The following is a 20,222-nucleotide window of genomic DNA, read 5'->3' on the forward strand; positions in this document are numbered from 1 at the left end:
TTTTTTTTTTTTTTTTTTTTTTCCTGCTTCCTAATATCCTTCCCCAACCCCAACACATCCATATGCTGTTGGGGCTGTTAGGTGGGGATAGGTCTGAGAAATGAGTCTGCTGTAGAATTATATTACAAGGCTAGAGTACAGTCAGTGCTTACCTTTTATCACCACGATACTATAAGGTATTTTCTCAATTTTCCAGATAAAAAGTAGGCTCAGAGAGAAGGTAGAGATGGTAAACAAGTACTGTAGTTGAACAAGGCTTCCTGCCACTGTTTCTCTGCTCTTCTGAGGGTGGGCTCAGTTTTTGTCACCAGGTTTCTTTTTCTTTTCTTTTCTTTTCTTTTTTTGGTACCGGGGTTTGAACTTGGGTCCTTGTGCTTGTGAAGCAGGCAGCAGAACCACTGAGCTAAATTCCCAGCCACTGTCACCAGGTTTCTTAATGGAATCTGTACAAATGCAGATGTATCTTGCCCTTACAGTCATTGTCCTGGCATTACTATAGAGAGATGCATTCAGTGTCTTGATTCCCTTCCTGGCCTTTGTATAATGTTGGGAAATTAATGAAATGCCATCAACACAGGGACAGGAAAACTTAGGCCAGGAGGAATCCCTGAATGCTACAATGGTTAGATCCTGGTAAAATACAGGCAGTGCAAGTTTGAAATAATGCTTTCAATGAGACGTGCAGAATGTATTGTCTACATGTCTAAGTTTTTTTAAAAATTAGTCTTAAAATATCTAGAGAAGATAGACTTGAAGGGCCACTGAATAAAATCTCAGCCTTCTATGAAATTGTTTAGCAGACTAAAGGTGCATTCTGCAAAGATAGCAGCTTATACTTCTGTAGGATCTGCTCATGAACATTGGAAATTAAATAAGAAATAGTCTTATACCCCAAAGACCTTAGCTAATGGTATAGAAGGATTACGGGAATAGTTCATTTTATTATAACACTGTAGAAGAGGTGTAGGGTGCTTCCGCTTGCTTCAAACTCAACATTGGCTTCTCAAATGACAGTGGGATTGGGTTGTAGCCTAGATGTAGATGGGCCACAAGTTTTATTTTTGTTTTTTGTTGTTTGGTGGGGTTTCTTTGTTGTTTTTTGTTCTGTTTTGAAGCAGGGGTCTCTCTATATTGTTCAGGCTGGCCTTGAATTCACTATAATCCTTCTGCCTCAGTTTATCCACCACATGTGCTAATTAGGGCCTATCCTCAGACTACCTTTGCCACCACCATGCCCAGCTGAGTGTTTGTTTTTAGATTGTCCACCTGTGTATGTTTCTGTTGCTTAAAATACCATTGAAGTCATGCCTGGCTACAAATGCCTGTGATCCCAAGGTACTCAGAAAGCTAAGGCAGGAGGATCGCAGGTTTGTGCCCAGCCTAGGCAATTTGAGACCCTATCTCAGAACTTTAAAAAGGGGTTATGGATGTGGCTGTACTGAGGACTATGGCTGGGAAAAAAAATTAAAAGATACAATAAAGCTAAGTGCTATAGTTTTTGTAATCCCAGCTACTTGGGAGGCTGAGGCAGGAGGATCAAGAGTTTGAGATGGGGCTAGTCTAATACCCTTTATGAGAGTGTGCCCCCACCAGCTATTCAGCCTGGTCTCCTTTCCTATTTTTCTTACTCTCCTTTCTGTGTTGTTTTTGTTTGTTTGTTTGTTTGTTTGTTTTGTTTTTGTTTTTTTTTTTGTCTTGTTTTTTTGAGATAGGGTCTTGTTATATGGTTCAGGCTGGCCTTTAACTCACTGTGTAGTTCATGCTGGCCTTTAACTCACTATGTAGCCCAGGCTAAACTCCACTCGCAGTGGTCCTCCTGCCTCAGCCTCCCAAGTGCTGAGATCATAGGCATGTGCCGCCATACCCAACAGCTCTCCTCTCTTAAGGGTCAGCCTCATCTTTGTCAGCTGCTCAAGCTAAAGTCTTGTACCATTTTTTAATTTTCTAATTAAAACTTTTTCCTGTAAGGTTGAAATTTTAAAAGGGAGAGACTAGTTTGGGCAACTTAGTGAGACTTTGTCTCAAAATTAGGATTAAGGGGTCCTGGGGATGGAGTACTGCACTTCCTGGGTTTAACCCCCAGTACTGTAACATAAATAAAATAGGGCCTGGGATACAGCTCAATGCCCTAACATCCCTGGATTCTATTCCCAGTACCACAAACAGTAAAAGAGTCAGAGAAAGAACTCTGAAAACAATTTTTTTGGTTATCTTTGTAAGTCCCTGGAATGTTTGCAACATTATTAAGGTTTGGGTTACTTAAACTGGAAGCATACATAAATCTGTTTTATAATGGACAGTGAAATTTGTGGATTTTAAAGTAAGAATCCATTGAAACCTTTGGTAAATTGATTTCGATACATTTGTGATTTTGAACTTTTAAAAAAATCTTTTGTGGTACTGGGAATTGAACCTTTGTACAGATTTATATGCCTGGGCCTTCTTTCTTAACTTTTTAGATATAAGTTCTTGTTAACTTGCCCAAGCTAGACTTGAACTTGTGAACCTCCTGCCTCAATTTCTCAGAGTGCTGGGATTAGCCATATGGCAGCACGCTTGGCTGATTTTGAACTTTTTAATTGGGCTCTTATAAGTCATGTGGTTTAATAGACCTATTTTTAGATCTCCCGAGACAAACAAGCTAGAGAAGAAGAGAACTGACCTGCCCCAGGTTATAGGTCATCCTTGCAGAATGAGGACTAGAATTTTGGTCTCCAGTTTGCAGACAGTGCTTTTCTTGCCTTGTTCTTTGGTACATGCTGACTTTGCCTTCACTGAGCTCTTTGTTTGCTTGGGATCAATGTGAATGTTCCAATGCCTAGGAAGCTGTTTTCTGTATTTGCTGCCTCCCCTTGGGCAGCCAGCCTTATTCCCTTAGTGCTTAACTTTATTCTAGCTCTCACTGTTTACCCAACCTTTATTTACTCATATATCTTATAAGCTTTAATCACCCCACCCTGTCTGAAGGCTTTCAGGTCAGTGGTTGGTGTCAGTACCTGGGTAGCCCAAATAACCACACAGGTGTCCTTGCTCTATTTCAGGAATGCCTCTAGCCCAGGCAGTGGCTATTCTTCAGAAGCACTGTCGAATCATCAAAAATGTCCAAGTTCTCTACAGTGAGCAGGTGAGTGATGGCCAATTTGTTTACTGAAATAGCATCCCTGGCTAGTGAGTCACCTCCAGAGGTGACGGGGAAGTGGCTGCCTGGCTGACAGGGATTGCTGTATTCCAACAGGCGAATTTTCAGCCCTGGTCAGATAACACAGGTATTATCTCCTGGATTCTGAAACTTTTGATCTTGATTATCTAGTGTTGCCAGCTTTAAAGGAGCAGTATGAACTAAACATGTTTTTTATCTGTGTTTGACCTACTTACTGGTCTTAAAGATAGGGACTTTGCTGGGTGTGTAGCGTTGTGCCTGTAATCCCAGCACTCTGAAAAACTGAACCAGAGGACTGCAAGTTCACCCAGCCTGACCAATTTAGCAAGACCCTATCTTATTGCAAAGGCCCTACGTTCAATCCCTAGTGTAGCAAAAACAAACAAACAAAAAAAGATAGATTTCTCAGTATGAGGCCATCCTAGGGTTTTCTGCAGTGCTTGCCTTCAAAGCACTTTTGTATGTTTTGTTTTTTGGTACCAGGGATCAAACTTGCACTCATGAGGCAGGCAGCGACAGCACTGAGTTAAATCCCTGGCCCTTGTTTTGTTTTTGTTTTTGTTGGGGGTTTTTTAGTGCAGTTTTAATTTTTATTTTATTGGTACATTTTAGATATACCTTGGGCCAGGGATTTAGCTCAGTGGCACTGTGCCTGCCTTGGAAGCTCAAGGTCCAGAGTTTGATCCCCAGTAACAACAACAAAAATATACCTAATGATAAAATTCATCATAGGGAGTTTGTACCTGTAGATGATATATCTTACTTCTTTTTTCCTATTCCCCTCCCTTCAACCTCTCTTCCCCTCCTTGTTTATAAAAGCTTTGTTTCCATTTTTTTCCTTGTCTCTTCTTTCCTATCCCCCACCCTTCCCTTTTTCGCTTTCTCACTTGAACATTTTCTTCTCGTTTCCCAGTATCTTTTTTATAGTTTTATCCTTATTCACACCTTTGGTTTCTCACACTAGAGAAACAAAGTGGTATTTAAACATGTTTGTCCAGTTTATTTCACTTAAGAGTATCGTCTTAAAGTGCGTCCGTTTATCTAGAAATATCTCAAATTTATTCTTCTTTGTGGCATAGTAGTACTCCATTGCATAAAAAAGACCATACCTTCTTTATCCATTTTTAGGTCACTACACTTGATCTTAGCCAAAAAGCCGAGAAGCGATATCCATTTGTAGGTTGATGGGCATTTACTATGGTGGTAGCTTTTTGACTCTGCTGTCTGATCATTCCTAACACAATCTGACTTTCACTTTAGACCATGAGGGAATTACTTTATGACATATGGCAGCCATCAAAACAGGGAAATGGGCTTGCTTCTTGAGCTTATGTCCATGGATACAGTAGGTTGAATTGGATTCAGACACCCTCAAGATTGGTTGCTTTTGAAAATAGGTGTTAAACTTTCTTCATCAATTTGTAAAAATGAAATTTCTTTCTTTCTTTCTTTCTTTTTTTTTTTTTTGGTACTGGGGATCGAATTCAGATCCTTGCACTTGCAAGGCAAGTACTAGAACCACTGAGCTAAATCCCCAGCCCTGAAATTTGTTTGTTTGTTTGTTTGTTGTTTGTTTGTTTATTTGAGACAGAGTCTCACTATGTAGTTGAGACTGACCTGGAACTCACTGTGCAGCCCAGGCTGGTCTTTAACTCACAGCAATCCTCCTGCCTCAGCCTCCCAAGTGCTGGGATTACAGGCATGTACCACCACGCCCAGCCTGAAATTTATTTCTTACATCATACCTTTATTGTCTGTTATTCCAGTATTTGCAGGAGTGTTAACATTAATCTCCTTTTCCCCAGTATCATCTAAGTATCTGTAACAAGTTAGAAACCATTGGGGGCTTTTTAGTTTTTTGTTTGGTTTGTTTGTACCGGGGATTGAACTCAGGACAGGCACAGTGCCACTGTGCTAAATCCCCAGCCCAGTACTTTAGAATTAAATGTGTACATCAAGTAGATCCTATCTTCCTTTTTTGTTGTTTAGTTTTTTTGGGTTTTTTGTGTTTGAGGTAGAGTTTTTGCCTTATAGTCCGAGCTGGCCTTGAACTCTGTAGGTAGTCAGCTGGCCTCCAACACAAAATCCTCCTACCTCAGCCTCCCAGGGTTGGGATTACAGGCATGTGCCATCATTCCTAGCTCTATCCTATTTTTCTTACAGAAGAAAAAATATTAATAACTACTAGCAGGTAGCTTTATCGAACTGTTTCATATGGAGGGCAGCTGGATTCCTGGAAGGGCCTACTTAAACATCACATATTTCATGTGTATTTTGGTTCTAGAGAAATAAAACATTAATTTGTATCACATAGATTTTACACATTGATTGTGAAAGTAAGTTGCTTGCTTTCAATAAGTGCTTAGTTATATCCTGAATTCTAACAATGCCAAGGAAAAATAATCAGATTTTGTGAGAGTGTCAGAAAATCCAGATCCTTCCAGAATTCTTCTATTAAGGAAAAGTCCTAAAAGAAAAATGTTGCTTCATCTTGTTTACTTCCATGGAATGGCCTTCTCCAAAATGGAACTTTGTGTTCTGGATAGAGATCAGATAACCCAAGCAGGGTTCACTGTTCATTATCTTGCCTGAGTCTTTTAATAGTAGGCATTTATGTAAACCTACTGGAAACCTACTACATTCTTCTAGTTTTTGCCAAGCATGATGGTACCATCTGGAGCTGCTATGTTTTGAAGAATTCTGGAGTAAAGGGGAGAATACAGTCTGAGCTAATTCCTGAAGGCTCTTAGAGAAAACTTCTGTGGTGAGGTCCACCAGCACTGACCCTTGGCCTTCCAGCCCTGTCTGTCTCTGACAGCCACACCTCTGTCATTTGTCTGCTATAAGAAGCTCCGTTTGAAAAACCTTATCTAAACCTTTTGAACCATTGTGTACCAATTTCAAAACGGGTAAGATTTCAAATGGTGGTATTTTTCCTTTTACTTCAAGGCAGCATGGGTCAGGGAAGTGAGTCTTCAGACATTGAATCCTTGGCTTGATTGCATTGAACCAGAAGCAGGAATAGAGGGAGGGAAAGTTCTGTGTGCCATGTCTGTGCTTGGTCTTTCTTTTGTGGGGGAGGGGCAGGTACTAGGGATTGAACCCAGACCTTTCGCTGAGCTACATCCCAACACTTTTTATTTTTTATTTTGAGACACGATCTCAGTAAGTCACTGAGGTGTCCAAGGTAAGCTCAAATTTGCAATTTTCCTGCCTCAGTCTCCCAGAGTGCTAACATTACAGATATGTGCCACACCCAGCTTGTACTTGGTCTTTCTGACCTTGTGCTCTGTATGGTATTCTTGTGTAGAAACCAGAGTGCAGAAAAGTTTTAAGAATCAACTAAGGTAATCAAGGCACTGTTCACTGCCCATACTGCTACTCCTTTCCCCCTGGGCTCAGAAGGGGCAAATATAGAAATGTGACTCTTTAGATCTTAGGCTTTCCAGAAAGAAGCACATGTGAAATAGGATGAGGGAGAAAAGAAAGGAGTAAGAATGCTGGTATATAATCAGATCATAAGGTATTTCTTGGTCTTAGAATTTGGCTGAAACAGTCACAGAATAAATGTGTTCCCTGAAGCATGTCAGAGAGCCTAGTTGTGGATGTAGCTTCCGCCCACATGCATAAGCAGCATCTGCTGAGTTTGGATCCTCAGCCTTTTCACATTATGTATATTCCTAATTGAATGCTCTGTGGGTTTGCTGATAATAAACTGATATGACAGATGTGGACTCTGGAGCCTCAGGTGAAATTGTTTTATATACTCACATGATTTTGTCCCTTTCTCCCAGATATTTGTACTTAAGCCTGGAAGGGGGAGGCTCTTTTCAGCTAATATTATGAAGCAGGAACTACAGGCTGGAACTGGAAGACACTGCATTCGTGCTACAGTTTTCCTGGCTTCCAAACCTCATTAGTTTGGGGAGAGAGGGACTGCCCGCTCTTAGGTATCCCCTGTGCATTGCATTTGTATCGTAAGGCTTTCAGTATATGCTAGTAAATAAATTAGTTGAGTGTGTTTTATTTTTCTTTTATAGTCTCCTCTAAGCCATGACCTCATCCTTAACCTGACTCAGGATGGAATCAAACTACTGTTTGATGCTTTCAATCAGAGACTTAAGGTAACTATAAATGACAGCTATAGTTCCATGTCTGGCTGAGCCAGTCTTTCTAGAGCTGATTAATATATACTATTGTGAGATGTTTCAGAAACTCCTAAGCAGTTATGAACCTTTTTAATTTAATCTTATTTGGGGGGGGTATGAGCCTTTTAATTCAGAGACCACCACCACATAGCTGAAGCTACATGGTGCCTGTTTGCCTAAAAGGAGACGAGATGGTATGAGACGGGTAGTTGAAAAAGGCTGAGAAGTGCTAAGAATGGGCCCTAACTACAGAACAGGACCAAATGACTTTAGTCAGGCTTATGTACCTTGTTTTGTTTTGCTTCATTTCTTGTGTCATGTAACTTGGAAGATAGAAAATGGAAACTGCTCATCTTCAGTGCTGGGTCTTGGGGGTAATACCACCAAGAGTTGATTGTAGAAATGTAAACAATTCGCTGTGTATAGCGCTTCTTAATTAGAATATGATTACAGTTTGCTCATGCTCATTTCAGCCCAGGCTTTTTGTTGTTGTTGTTTTTGGAGATAAGGTCTCACTGTGTAGTTGAGGCTGGCCTTGAACTCACTATGTATTCTAGGCTTGCCTCAAACTTACTAAGGTCCTCTTGCCTGAGCCTCCCAAGTGCTGGGATTACAGGTGTGTACCACCATGCACAGGATTTTTTTTTTTTGTACCAGGGATCAAACTCGGGTCCTTGCACTTATGAGGCAGGCAGTGGAACCACTGAGCTAAATCTGCAGCCCTCCAGGATGTTTTTAATATACTATTTTCAAATGCCTTGGCCTCACAGTTTATAGTCATGTGACACCAGATTCTTGCCTCAGAGTCGTGAGGTTCAAGAGCCTTTTTCCTGGTTAGGTTATGCAGCAGCCTCTCTAATAGACTTGGGTACTTCCCAGTTATTATCCTACCACAAACGAGCTGCTAAGTGGAAAGACTCCCTTTTGGAGAACATGATCCTTTTGGAGGATCCTGGTTAGCCATAGTGGTAAGAGTCAGAGTAGAAGTATGCTTATACCTTCTATGAGCAAAACTTCTGACCTGAAAATAGAGTCTCTGCCAGCAGGAGGCCTTGACCTTAGTGAAATGGTGTACCAATTTGGCATGGAACATGGCCATAACTTGGGCATTCTTTGTTGGTGGTGTTGTTTTTGAGACAGGGTCTCACTTTATAGTATAGGCTGGCCTTGAACTTACTATTAGCCCAGGCTGGCCTCAACTTTCTGCAGTCCTCCTGCCTCAGCCTCCAGAGTACAGGGATAACAGGTGTTCACTACCATGCCCAACTTAACCCAGGCATTCCAAAGGGGTCCATAGCTCTCTTCTGAATCACAGCTATTCCCCTACCTTCCTTGCACAGTTCCGCTCCTCCCAGCACTCCTTTTCATGCTTCCAAGCTTCATATTACCCTTAACTACCTTCATACTGCGCAGACTTGGCTGACATGTTCCCACTGCAAACTGATGGGTCAGTGAAGGGACTTAGTGATAATAGTGAACAGCTTACACAAGTATGCAAGGAAAGGGTTCATTTAAGTGCCATGAGGGCCAAGCACAGGGAGCAAGTCTTCCCTTCATATAGGATCAAAATAGCTTTCCAGCCTTTTCTTCCCTCTAAGTTTGCTTGCTTACATACTTTATTTATTTTCCTTTTTTGTTTTTTTGAGACAGGGTCTAACTATGTAATTCAGGCTGGGCTTGACCTCCCTATATAGCCCAGAGTGGCCTCAAACTCCTGATGATCCTCCTGCTTCAGCCTCGCAAATGCTGAGATCACAGGCATTCGCCACCACACCTGTCTTCTCCCTAATTTTAAAATGAGAACAAAAGACGGTATTCAGTGCTTACAGAATTTCGTGTTGTTTTTGATACTGGGGTTGGCCCCAGAGCCTCATCCATATACTAAGCACATGCTTTACCATGGGGCAACATCCCAGGCTGGCCTTGCACTTGAAATTCTGCCTCAGCCTTAAGAGTAGTTGGAATTACTGTTTTGGTGGGGTTTTTTTGTTTTTGTTGTTGTGGTTGTTGTTGCTGGAAATGGAACCCAGGATTGCACATATCACCGGTGGACTGACCCTCCAGTTACAACCGGTCTGACGTATGAACAACTTGGATTGTAACCAGAATTTTAATTAAGGACCAAAATCTTAAGTTATGACCCAAATACCAGCTGTTTGTGCTTCCAGATGGTCTCATACAGATTTAACATTTAAAGAGCTCTGGAAGGAACATTACAACATCCTTTCCTGTGTGGGGTTAATTGAGAAATCCTGGGTCAGTGTTTCTCTGAGGATCCTGAGCTGTTCCTGTGTACAGGAGAGAGACTTTGAAGGCTGTGTAAAGGAGCCTAAGTTTCACTTGACCAACCTGAATTATAATCAGCCCTTGGGAATTAATTGAGTTTGTAAGTCAGCATCTGCTATACAGTTTACCACTGAGCTGTACCCCTACCCCCTATATAAATTTAGTCTTTTTCAGTGTCATCTTAATCAGCTTGAAAGCATTAGCAACTCTTTAACATTTGATTTTTTTGTTTGTTTAGGTGATTGAAGTATATGACTTGACTAAAGTAAAGTTAAAATATTGGTAAGTTTTCCTTCTGCTGGTATAGGTCATATTTGCAGCAGCACATCGATTATAGTTTGTGACTTCCTGAGGCAACCTCCCAGCCTGCTCAGTATTCTGGGTGACTTAACCTTGTGACAAATACGTTGTCATATATATGTCACATGTATGTCATCTAACACTTCCAACAAAGCAGGACTTCAGCTCAGAGATGATATGGGAATCTCCTGAGTCATAACTGCCCTCCCATGCACAGCCTCTTTGGCACCTTTTCATGAGCAGCAGAGGTAGAAAAAAACAGTTCAAACTCTAGAACCAAGGATAAAGAGAGTTCCAGACTATTTTAGAGCCAAAATTATTTTTCTAGAATAAAAATGCAGATGGTTTATACCAGTAATGGTGAACCTTTTAGAGACAAGTACCCAAACAGCAACCCCAAACCCACTTATTTATCGCAAAGTGCCAGCATTGTAATTGAACCTGAATACTGAGGTTTTAGTTTAGAAAAAACAACTCAAACATTAACATCTTTTGTCTTAAAATAAAAACAAATTAACACGTGTGCCATAGGTTCACCACCACTGACCTATACAGTTAACAGATACTTGAGCCCATTCTATGGGAAGATGCTACGCTTGCATCTAGAGTACGCCTTTTAATGCGCTTCCCTTTACAAGAGCATGATGAAGACCTGATTCCTGGGGTAAGCTCAGGCAGTGTTTGCTGATGGAGGAGTAGATAAGCAAAAGCATATGTGCTGGCCCCCTGTATGTTCTGGTAGTCCTTTAGTCTTGCTAGGGCCTTCATACCTCAAGGTATGTGTTCTCTGTCCCCTTACTCAAAGTCAGTGAAACCATGACAGAGAATCTACTGTGTATATATCAGCTTCATGAGAATTGGCCTTCTCACATCATTAGTTGTCTCTTTAAAGATTTTTTTTAATGTAATTATACTCACCTACCTGAACCTTTGTGGGGGGTACCAGGGATTGAACTTGGGTCCCTGTGCTTGTATGGCAGGCAGTGAAACCACTGAGCTAAATCCCTGGCCCACACCTATCTGAATCTTTTGTTTGTTTGTTTGTTTGTTTTGTTTTTTTGAGACAGGGTCTCACTATGTACTTGAGACTGACCTGGAACTCTCTGTGTAGCCCAGGCTGGTCTCAAACTCACAGCAATCTTCCTGCCTCAGCCTCCGAGTGCTGGGATTACAGGTGTGCACCACCATGCCCAGCTGTCTGAATTTTAAGAATAACTTTTCCAGCCCCCATGACTAGACCTGTGAGCCCACCTTGCAAAGCCTAGTGTTAAAAAAGTATTTTTGCTTTACAGTGGAGTGCACTTCAACTCTCAGGCCATAGCTCCCACCATTGAGCAGATTGACCAGTCTTTTGGCGCAACTCATCCTGGAGGTAAGCCAAGTTCATCTGATTCCCCTGGCTATCAGTAGCAGCCCATAGCCACAGGTGGTACTATCTCTTGTTCTTCTGGATTGTGAGGTTGATGCTTGAGTATGTAAAGGAAAGCTCCTCCCCTGTATTTTTAACCTAGTAAATCTGTTCAGACAACAAGACAAAGTGTTACCAGTCATTACTCCTTGCCAGTCTGGTTTATACTAATGACTTAGATGCCAATGAGCTGTGTCATTTTCTTCTCTCCTACCCCCATAGTGTACAACTCTGCCGAGCAGCTCTTTCACCTCAACTTCAGAGGACTATCTTTCTCTTTTCAGTTAGACTCATGGACTGAAGCTCCCAAGTATGAGGTTAGCCCTTCCTGTTTCTTGGTATTTGTGGCCCATGTGGTGTGGGTCAGCAGCAGTCATTATAGGTGGTGGGGGACTGGATAGGCAGGCAGCCTCTGATTTCCTTGTCTCTGAGTTAGTTCATTGAGAGTCAGGGAAGGTAGGGTGGGTGGAGTTGATAGGAAAACAAGGCTCAGGCTGCATTCCCTGGCTTCTGTGTACTGCCAAAGGCATTCAGGCTCACTTTTCAGAAATCCATCATGTCTCACTTTAAAACTTTAAATCGCTTCAGTTTTCTCAGTGGCCAAGAGTTTGGAGCTTTTGTCCTATGGATTTTCAGTTACCTTTTACTTTAAAGAGGAATTCACATTGTTAGCATGAGTTAATTGATCAAGAGCTTGGGTCATATGACCTGCAGTGTGCCCTTAGTAAAACTTGTCCTGTGTTTGCAGCCCAATTTTGCCCATGGTCTAGCTTCTCTCCAGATACCCCATGGAGCAACTGTAAAACGGATGTACATCTATAGTGGAAACAGCCTACAAGATACCAAGTAAGTGTAGGGCTTCATGCTAAGGCCATGGGCTACCAGGGAGAGAGAACCAAGACCCTACTCATTCTTTGCTTGCCACCAGGGCTCCCACGATGCCCCTGAGCTGTTTCTTGGGCAATGTGTATGCTGAGAGTGTAGATGTTCTTCGTGATGGAACTGGACCTTCAGGTTTACGACTTCGCCTACTTGCTGCAGGTCAGTTACTGGCTTTGAGGTGGGTAGAATCCCCATCATATGCATGAGAGGCATTCTAAACTCCTCTAAGGTTAGAGATATGTCTTGGTCCATTCAGGCTGCAGTAACAAATTACCATAAAGTGGGGGGTTTATAAATAACAGAAATTTATTTCTCATAGCTCTGGAGCCTGGGAATTCCAAGAAAAAGGGACTGGCGATTATCTGGTGAGGGCCCACTTTCTGGTTTAGAGATATTCCACTGTGTCTTCATATGTTGAAAGACCTCATTCTCTGGAATCTTTTTACCAGGGCACTAATCACAGTCAGGTCTCTATTCCCGTAACCCAATCATCTCCTAAAGGTCCTACCTCATAATATCATTGAATCAAAGAATTTTAGGGGAACATAAGTATTCAGTACATTGATAGATACTTTATACAAGACAAATAATGCAGATACTTACGGTTAAAACTTCTTTTCCTTTGATACAGGATCTCTTTGTAGTTCACACTGGCCTTGAACTCACTGTTGTAGCTCAGGCTAGCCTCAAATTTGCAGCAATCCTCCTGGCTCAGCTTCTCAAGTGCTGAGATTACAGGTTTGCACCACCATGCCTGAGTTTTGTTTAATTTTATCAAGGGATAAGACGTCATCTTTTTTTTGAGACAAAAATCTCACTATGTAGTTCAGACTGTTCTTGAACTCACTATATAGCCCGGGCTAGCCTCAAACTTGCAGCAATCATCTTGCCTTAGCCACCCAAGTGCTGAGATTATAGGCATGTGCCACCATGCCCGGCCAGACATAGTCTTATCTTTGGCAAATTTGAGGATGGGGATTAGGGGTTTAACCCAGGGCCTTCACACTGAGCCACTTTACCAGGCTTTTTTAAAATAAAAAAAAATTTTTTTGACTGGGGTGCTGCCACCTGCCTCATAAGCGCAAAGCCCCAAGTTCATCCCCAGTACCAAACAACATAAATAAATAAATTTATTTTGAGATAGGGTCTTGCTAAGTCACTAAAGTTTCCCAGTGTGGGTCGAACTTGCCATCTTCTTACCTCGGGCTTCCAGAGCACTTGTATTTGCAAGTGTGCACCACCACACCTGGCTTAAGCAAGCCTTAGCAAACAGCAATGGCACCATATCTTTCAGCATGCATAAAAGCCTACTGTGTGCTTATGTAATTTTGAAGTAGTTCCTAGCATGTTTTCCTGGAGGTATATCCTTTGGACTGCAGTGTTGTTTGCTCTTTCTTCTACCCTTAATGGCCAGTTTTTGGAGTAGATAGACAAGAGGAAATTAGTGAACTGTGGTTCTGCTAACCACAGACAAGAGCTTTTCACCTTCAGTAGCTTGTCTCTCCAGAAATGATACCTCATTTTGTGTCTTTTTTACACCTGACTACTGTCAGCTGCTTTGGGTCTAATTAAGACTTCAATCTGCCTTGTGGAGTTGTAAGAGTCAACAAAGGGGCCATGCTATCGCTGTCTAGGCAGCATTTTTGCATAAATTAGGCTCTTGCATCATTCCCTGGGGCAATGGTTCTTAACTATTAAGAATCTTGATGTAAACTGTGAACTTGCTTCCCTGAACAGTTAGTTTACAGCTGCTAGGTTAGAAATGTCTTAAAATGTGGTTTTCAAACCAAGGTAGAAGAAGTGTCAAGAGCAGGAGGGTGTAGTCAGTGGTAAAATGTTTGCCTAGCATTCCAGAGGCAGGAGGTTCCATTCTTAGCACCACAGAAATAAAAGAAGTGTTGTACTTGAGCTGTAGTTCTACAGAGAATCAGCATGTGGCAGCAAGGTCAGGAGGATTACTGCTTTAAATAGTAGGGTGGTTGGGAATCTGGAATATTAATCATCATATATGACAGCAGGAGGAGCCTATCAATTGTAAAGTATCAGCTAATTCTGGCCACCTCCCTGTATAGAAAGAACACTCCTCATAGTCACACTTTATTTGCATAGTCTTTCAGGAGGGAAAAAAAGCTTTCTGTTAAGTTATGGTTGCACAGAGTTATGGTCAAATTCATTGAGAATTTCTTTTAACATGCACAGAAGTCAAGATATGGTCTCATTCCATAGTTTAGGTTTGTCTTGAACTCACTGTGTAGTCCAGGCTGGCCTAGAACTCAGTAGTCTCCCTGGCTCCACTTCCTGAACAGTGAGATTATAGGCATATACTACTACACCTGCTGTGTGATACTTGTAACACAGGAAGCCAGCTCAACACTCTTAAACCCAATAATTTATAAACAGACACACTCCACAAACTAACTAGTCTCCTAAAATTGAAGGTAATTTTACCTGGGAAGGCTTCAAGTGAGATAAGACTCAAATATAAATGGCCCCTTCAACTCCATGCAGATATTCACAATTTTCTGTTACCTGGAGAAATATAGACCACTGAAGACTATGGATCCTGCTTAACAAGGCTTTTAATGCTTTTTGTAGCTTATTCTGGCTTGCCTAAGCTTCAGGATTTATGGATAAATGTTAATGATGACTGGCCTTTTCCAGGACCTACTTAATTTAAACATAGCCTGTATTTACTACTCAGTGTATATGTGTCAAGCTTAGACTTAATTTATTTGGAGAATTCTGTTCCTAATTATTTCAGATTTTGATTCTCTGAACTCATCTATGTATAATTGATTGTTTATACATGAAAAAGCTTCGACAGCTGTAAAGCTTTGTGTAGAGTAAGGTGATATCCTGGTAGTAGGGATTGCTGTTGGCTTCCTTTTTTTCATATTGGGCTTCCTTTTTTTGCTTTGTAGTGTGAGGGATTAAACCCAGGGCTTTTGCATTAACATACATCCCCATCCAGTCCTTTTCGTGTTTTATTTTGAGACAGCGTCTTGCTAAGTTGCCCAGGCTAAGCTTGAACTTACAGTCTTCCTGATTCAGCCTCCCAAAGTGCTGGGATTACAGGTGTGTACCACCACGCCCGGCTGAAACAAAGCTTTTGTAAATGGGGAGAAAAAGAAGGGTTGAAGAGTGGGAGGGGAATGGGGAAAAAAGAATCTGTATAGGCACAAATTCCCTATAATGAATGTGATCAGTAAATATGACAAATATGTAAAAATAAAAAATACGACGTTTAAAAAAAAAACACTTGGTGGATGAGTGGTTGAAGAGCTATATGATTTTGAGAGGATTAATAAGTCCTGGAAATATTTTCAAGTAGATAGTGATCTCTCTTGGAGCCTTAATTAAGCTCTAGTTCCTGGTCTTTCCACTTACTCCTGGTCTCCACCTAATAATGATGCATGCAGTCAGTAGCCTCTCTGGAGCCCCCAGGACCATGGCCTACCATATCTCCAGTCCTCATCTGAACCAGAAAAACTTCTCTCTTGTTATTTTCAGGTTGTGGACCTGGCCTATTAGCAGATGCCAAGATGCGGGTATTTGAACGTTCGGTGTATTTTGGTGATTCCTGCCAAGATGTTCTTAGCATGCTTGGCTCTCCACATAAGGTCTTCTACAAGTCAGAAGACAAGGTAGGAGAAATGTACTTATAGAGTAAATAGGTAGTCCCGCTCTTCCTCTCATCAGCAGTAAATACAAGTCAGGCATGATGGTGCACACTTGTAATCCCGACACTCAGGAGGTTGAACAACATTTAAGAACCTGTCTCAGAAAACAAAACAAAACAATAAATACAAACTGCTGTTTTCCCATAGAACCTTTTCTATCTAAAATTGATAGTAAACTGAGTTGAAAGCTTTTTTTTTTTTTTTTACTAACCTAGTTGATCAAAGGACCCTGCCTCTATCATTGTCCAATGTGCTCACCTTTCTTGGTAAACCCAAGCCCAGTCCATAGTTAGCCACATCTGCCCCACTTTTCTCCTGGACTCAACTAGGTACTGAGACTTCCCATGCTTTTTTTATTTTTATTGTTTTAGATGTTTGAGACATATCTTGCTGCATGCTTCATACTGGCCTTTAATTCACTGTGTACCCCAGGCTAGACTCGGATTAGCAGCAATCTAGCCTCAGCCTCCCAAGTGCTGGGATTACAGGTGTGCACTACCATGCCCAGCTCTTTAAGAACTGTAGTAGGGGTTGGAGTTTTATTTGTTGTTATATTTTCCCAACAGATGAAAATTCATTCTCCTTCCCCTCATAAGCAAGTTCCATCCAAATGCAATGACTACTTTTTTAACTACTTCACTCTTGGAGTGGTAAGTTTTCATGCCTTAGAGAAGCATTTCCTTTCCACTGAGATGGGGGGGCACACTTGTGTGGCTGTAACTATGCCCAGGAATTGAAGAACCTAGCCTCAAATGGCTTTGCTTGACAGCGTTTACCCCACAGTAGACCTTTTCTTCCACCAAAAATGTCAATATACTGGGTTCCCTGGTTTGTCTTTACTTCTTTTCTGAAGGGAACATGCTGTCTTTAGAGGACTGGCTCAGAAACATTGCTGCATCTCTGTACCATGGATCTAAGGCATAGATGAAGATAGTGACTGCCATTAGTGCTCTACAGTCCAGCTAATGGATAGGACACATATATATGACATGGTTGTATCAACCAGTGTACCAGCAAGAATTACCTCAGGGTGGGGCTGGCCTGGACCGTGGGTCTTCTAAGTTAGCTTTGACCTTTCCATGGTCTCATTTCCTGAGACAGGAAAGGGTAGATTCCAGAGAGAGAGGAGACTGGTTTTTCTATCTGGGAAAGACCAAACAACCAGGAGGTGTAGAGGAGCTGCTCTGGATTCATAAACTGAAGGTAAGATGATAGAGTGACTCAGTGCTGTTGTACCTCAACCCCCAAATTCAAGGCTCAATGATGATAGACAGCAGGGAAGATGGCAAGAATGGACAGCTTTAGTGGGACTTTATTGGCAATTGGAATGGGGGTGAAGTTAGAGGTAACCCTTGGGTCCCAGGTCTGAGCAGCTAGTAGAGGATAGAAAAGTGTCAGTGAAAGGAGGACATGTTCAGTGGATAGCATCAAATCCACATCTGAGCCGTGGTAGGAAGTCAGGTGTTACCAACTTCCAAAAAGAGTGAGCGTCATGACATTCAGAAAGTTGGAAAGGTTCCTGCCCTGCCTTAGGAACTCTGCCTCCTTGAGCATCTCTGTTTTCTATCGCAGGACATCCTCTTCGATGCAAATACACACAAAGTAAAGAAGTTTGTTCTACATACCAATTATCCTGGACATTATAACTTTAACATGTGAGTACATCCTAACACTAACCCTTAATTCCAAGAAGTGTGCTTTGGGCTGAAAACCTTGAGGAAAAAGAACTTACAGTTTTGGTTATTCACTAATTTATCTCTACCTGAATTCTTGTTTTTTGTTTTAAATGCTCTACCACTGGGAAGTGGCCTCTACCTGAACTCTTGCTGTTTCATGGGAAATGAACCTTTACTGATTGCCTGCTATGTTCCTGAAACAATGTCCAATGCTTTATATTTTTCTCTTTTTACCCATTTATAATTAGGTAAATAGGGTCAGAAACCTTGATATGTTGTCCAAGGTGATAGGTTCCTTAGACAGACCACAGGGCCATACCCTTTTCTGTTTATGTTCATGGCCTAAATATGGCCTCCCCCAGTGAACGCTATGTCAGGAGCACAGAGCCAGGGCTTCCAGCAAGTGTGTATGATTTTAATTTCTCTGGGGTTCAAGGTTGGGATATGGAAGTGGTCAGGACTTGCAGGAGGCCTGGCCTTTACTTTCCTCTGCCTTCTAGTTATCACCGCTGTGAGTTCAAGATTCCACTAGCCATAAAGAAAGGTGAGTAGGGAGTGCCCTCAGAGTAAGGAAGGGGTTTTGGAATCACTTTCCACTCAGAGAAGGGGGAAAGACCCAAGCAGAGGTTGGTACTGGTTAAGTGAGTGGAGCCTTTGCTCAGTTGCTTATGCCTGTAGGCAGCTCTTACGGGATTAGCTCTTTGATCTGGGGGCCTTCATGCCCTTTGACCATGACCAAGAACAGGGATTATTGGCCTCTGGAGGGGAGCATTTATTATCTAGAGATGGTCATCCAGTGCCCCCATCACTGGTCTCCATCGCCCACTGCCAGTTGGTGTAGCTCACATCTAACTGCCCTCCTTTTACCCCTCTATCCATTATACTCTAGAGCTCTAAACAGCCTATATTCTCAGCACTCTAAACCCAATGCAAAGAGTGGCTGGGTCTGCCCAGGGCTGGGGCCACAGGTGAGTTGGCCAGCTACCAAGTCTGCACTCTGTGTTCTCTTTGCAGAAAATGAAGATGGTCAGACAGAAACCTGCACAACCTATAGCAAGGTGAGCTTCTGTTTTCCTGCCTGACAGCCAGAGAATGAGATGGGCATGTGTCTGTCCCCATTCTGGGGCCATGTCCTCTGAGCCAGCCATTGGGCACAGGTGTGTTTAGGTCCCAGCTAACCCCTGTAGTCCCCTATCCTTTTGCAGTGGGACAATATCCACGAGCTCTTGGGCCACCCTGTGGAGAAGCCTGTTATCCTGCACAGGTGAGTGGGCAGTTATCTCTGACCCTCCACCCTGCTCTTTGAAGCCCAGAAGGCTTAAGGAAGCTTGCCAGTTAGAAATGACAGAAGCTTCTGATAGTGCCAGACATACTTCTTAGCCTACCCTACACATTAGGACTGGACCAACTCTTCTGCATGTTTACCTGTAACAGATAAGTTGCCCTCTGGTATATGTCATCTCCCCCTACCTATAGGCATGGAGGCCCTGTCACCCTTAGTTATTCAGAAAGGGAAACAATCTTTTTTTTTTTTTTTTTACCTGGGATTGAACTTGGGACCTTGTACTTGCAAGGCAGGTGGCAGAACCCACTGAGCTAAATCCCCAGCTAGGAAAGCAATCTTGACTAGATATTCTGGGCTCTTTTCTTCTCATCAAAGCTGCTACCTGCAGGCTAATTCTGGCTGCCTTGCTGCCTGAAGGCTCCCTCTCACTTGAAAGGGCTCTCCTGACTTCTCACCACTACCTTTCAGTTTCACAGTGACTTTCCGTGCCACGTTGGACTAGGTAGGATTCTGAGTCAGGTGAGGTCACCCTTACCCCAGGACCATGAGGGCTATGTGGTAGATAGTTACACACTAGCAATCATGTGAGACTGCTGGCTAGTAGCCCATGTCCCAAAAGGGACTGGATGCTTTTCTGACTTTGTCCTTTGTCTATCCATCTTAAATCTGGTTTCTGTGGCCTCAGGTCCTCATCCCCAAACAACACCAACCCATTTGGCTCCACATTCTGCTTCGGTCTTCAGCGGATGATCTTTGAGGTGAGTCCTAGAGTCTAAAAATAAGCCACTGAGGGCTTGGTGGTTATGGCAGGGTTCTGACAAATGATTTTCAGAATTGGGCAGGGCCTAACTTCTAAGCTGGGCAGATAAATCCTTCCTCAGCAACTTTGTCTGCATACTTAGCCTCCCCACACTTACAAGTGGAGAGTGATGTTAGAAAAATCTGGGGAGCTGATTGTGGTGGTGGCAGACACCTCTAATCTCAGCACTTGGAAGGCTGAGACAGGAGGATTGCCATGTGTTCAAGGCCAGCCTGGATTTAGTAAGACCCTGTCTCAAAAAAAAATCTGAGGAGCTGAGGCAATCTATATTCATTAAGATGAGAGATAACAAGTCTCATATTTATATCTGAAACACACATATAATGGGGAAGGGGGAACCTTTGGAAAAATGGGGCAGAGCCTGGGCATTTGTGGGGCCCTTGTGAACCATGTGACTGAATATACTGGGGATATGTGGTTCTTGAGGCCCTGATGGTTTGGGAGAACAATGAGTAGCCCCTGTGTTCCATCTGGATGCCATACCTTCAGCAGGCCCTTAGTAGTTCCAGAAGGACTGGGCCAGTGGGTATGGTAAGGCTGTGTATTCTCTGAGCACAGGTACCCCTTTGGGGAGCGT

General features: G+C 42.4%; 1 protein-coding gene across 3 annotated transcripts in view; it reads left to right on the top strand.

Annotated features, from left to right (window-relative positions):
* The window catches only part of CUNH16orf70 (chromosome unknown C16orf70 homolog), a 24,391-nt gene that overhangs the window by 2,551 nt on the left and 1,618 nt on the right, over window positions 1–20,222 (top strand). For 2 of the 3 annotated variants that reach the window (XM_033758026.1, XM_033758025.1), the window contains exons 3-17: window positions 3,042–3,124; window positions 7,201–7,284; window positions 9,833–9,876; window positions 11,187–11,266; window positions 11,525–11,619; window positions 12,051–12,148; window positions 12,231–12,343; window positions 15,695–15,828; window positions 16,431–16,514; window positions 16,966–17,067; window positions 17,437–17,519; window positions 18,041–18,084; window positions 18,555–18,598; window positions 18,746–18,804; window positions 19,511–19,583. In XM_033758026.1, the coding sequence (XP_033613917.1) occupies window positions 3,042–3,124; window positions 7,201–7,284; window positions 9,833–9,876; window positions 11,187–11,266; window positions 11,525–11,619; window positions 12,051–12,148; window positions 12,231–12,343; window positions 15,695–15,828; window positions 16,431–16,514; window positions 16,966–17,067; window positions 17,437–17,519; window positions 18,041–18,084; window positions 18,555–18,598; window positions 18,746–18,804; window positions 19,511–19,583 (1,220 nt within the window). The remainder of the gene's footprint in view (window positions 1–3,041; window positions 3,125–7,200; window positions 7,285–9,832; window positions 9,877–11,186; window positions 11,267–11,524; window positions 11,620–12,050; window positions 12,149–12,230; window positions 12,344–15,694; window positions 15,829–16,430; window positions 16,515–16,965; window positions 17,068–17,436; window positions 17,520–18,040; window positions 18,085–18,554; window positions 18,599–18,745; window positions 18,805–19,510; window positions 19,584–20,222) is intronic. The other variant, XM_010612198.3, reaches the window with a different exon arrangement.

The sequence above is a fragment of the Fukomys damarensis genome, unplaced genomic scaffold, assembly GCF_012274545.1.
Source record: "Fukomys damarensis isolate Sample0158 unplaced genomic scaffold, DMR_v1.0_HiC HiC_scaffold_32, whole genome shotgun sequence".
Taxonomy (NCBI): Eukaryota; Metazoa; Chordata; class Mammalia; order Rodentia; family Bathyergidae; genus Fukomys; species Fukomys damarensis.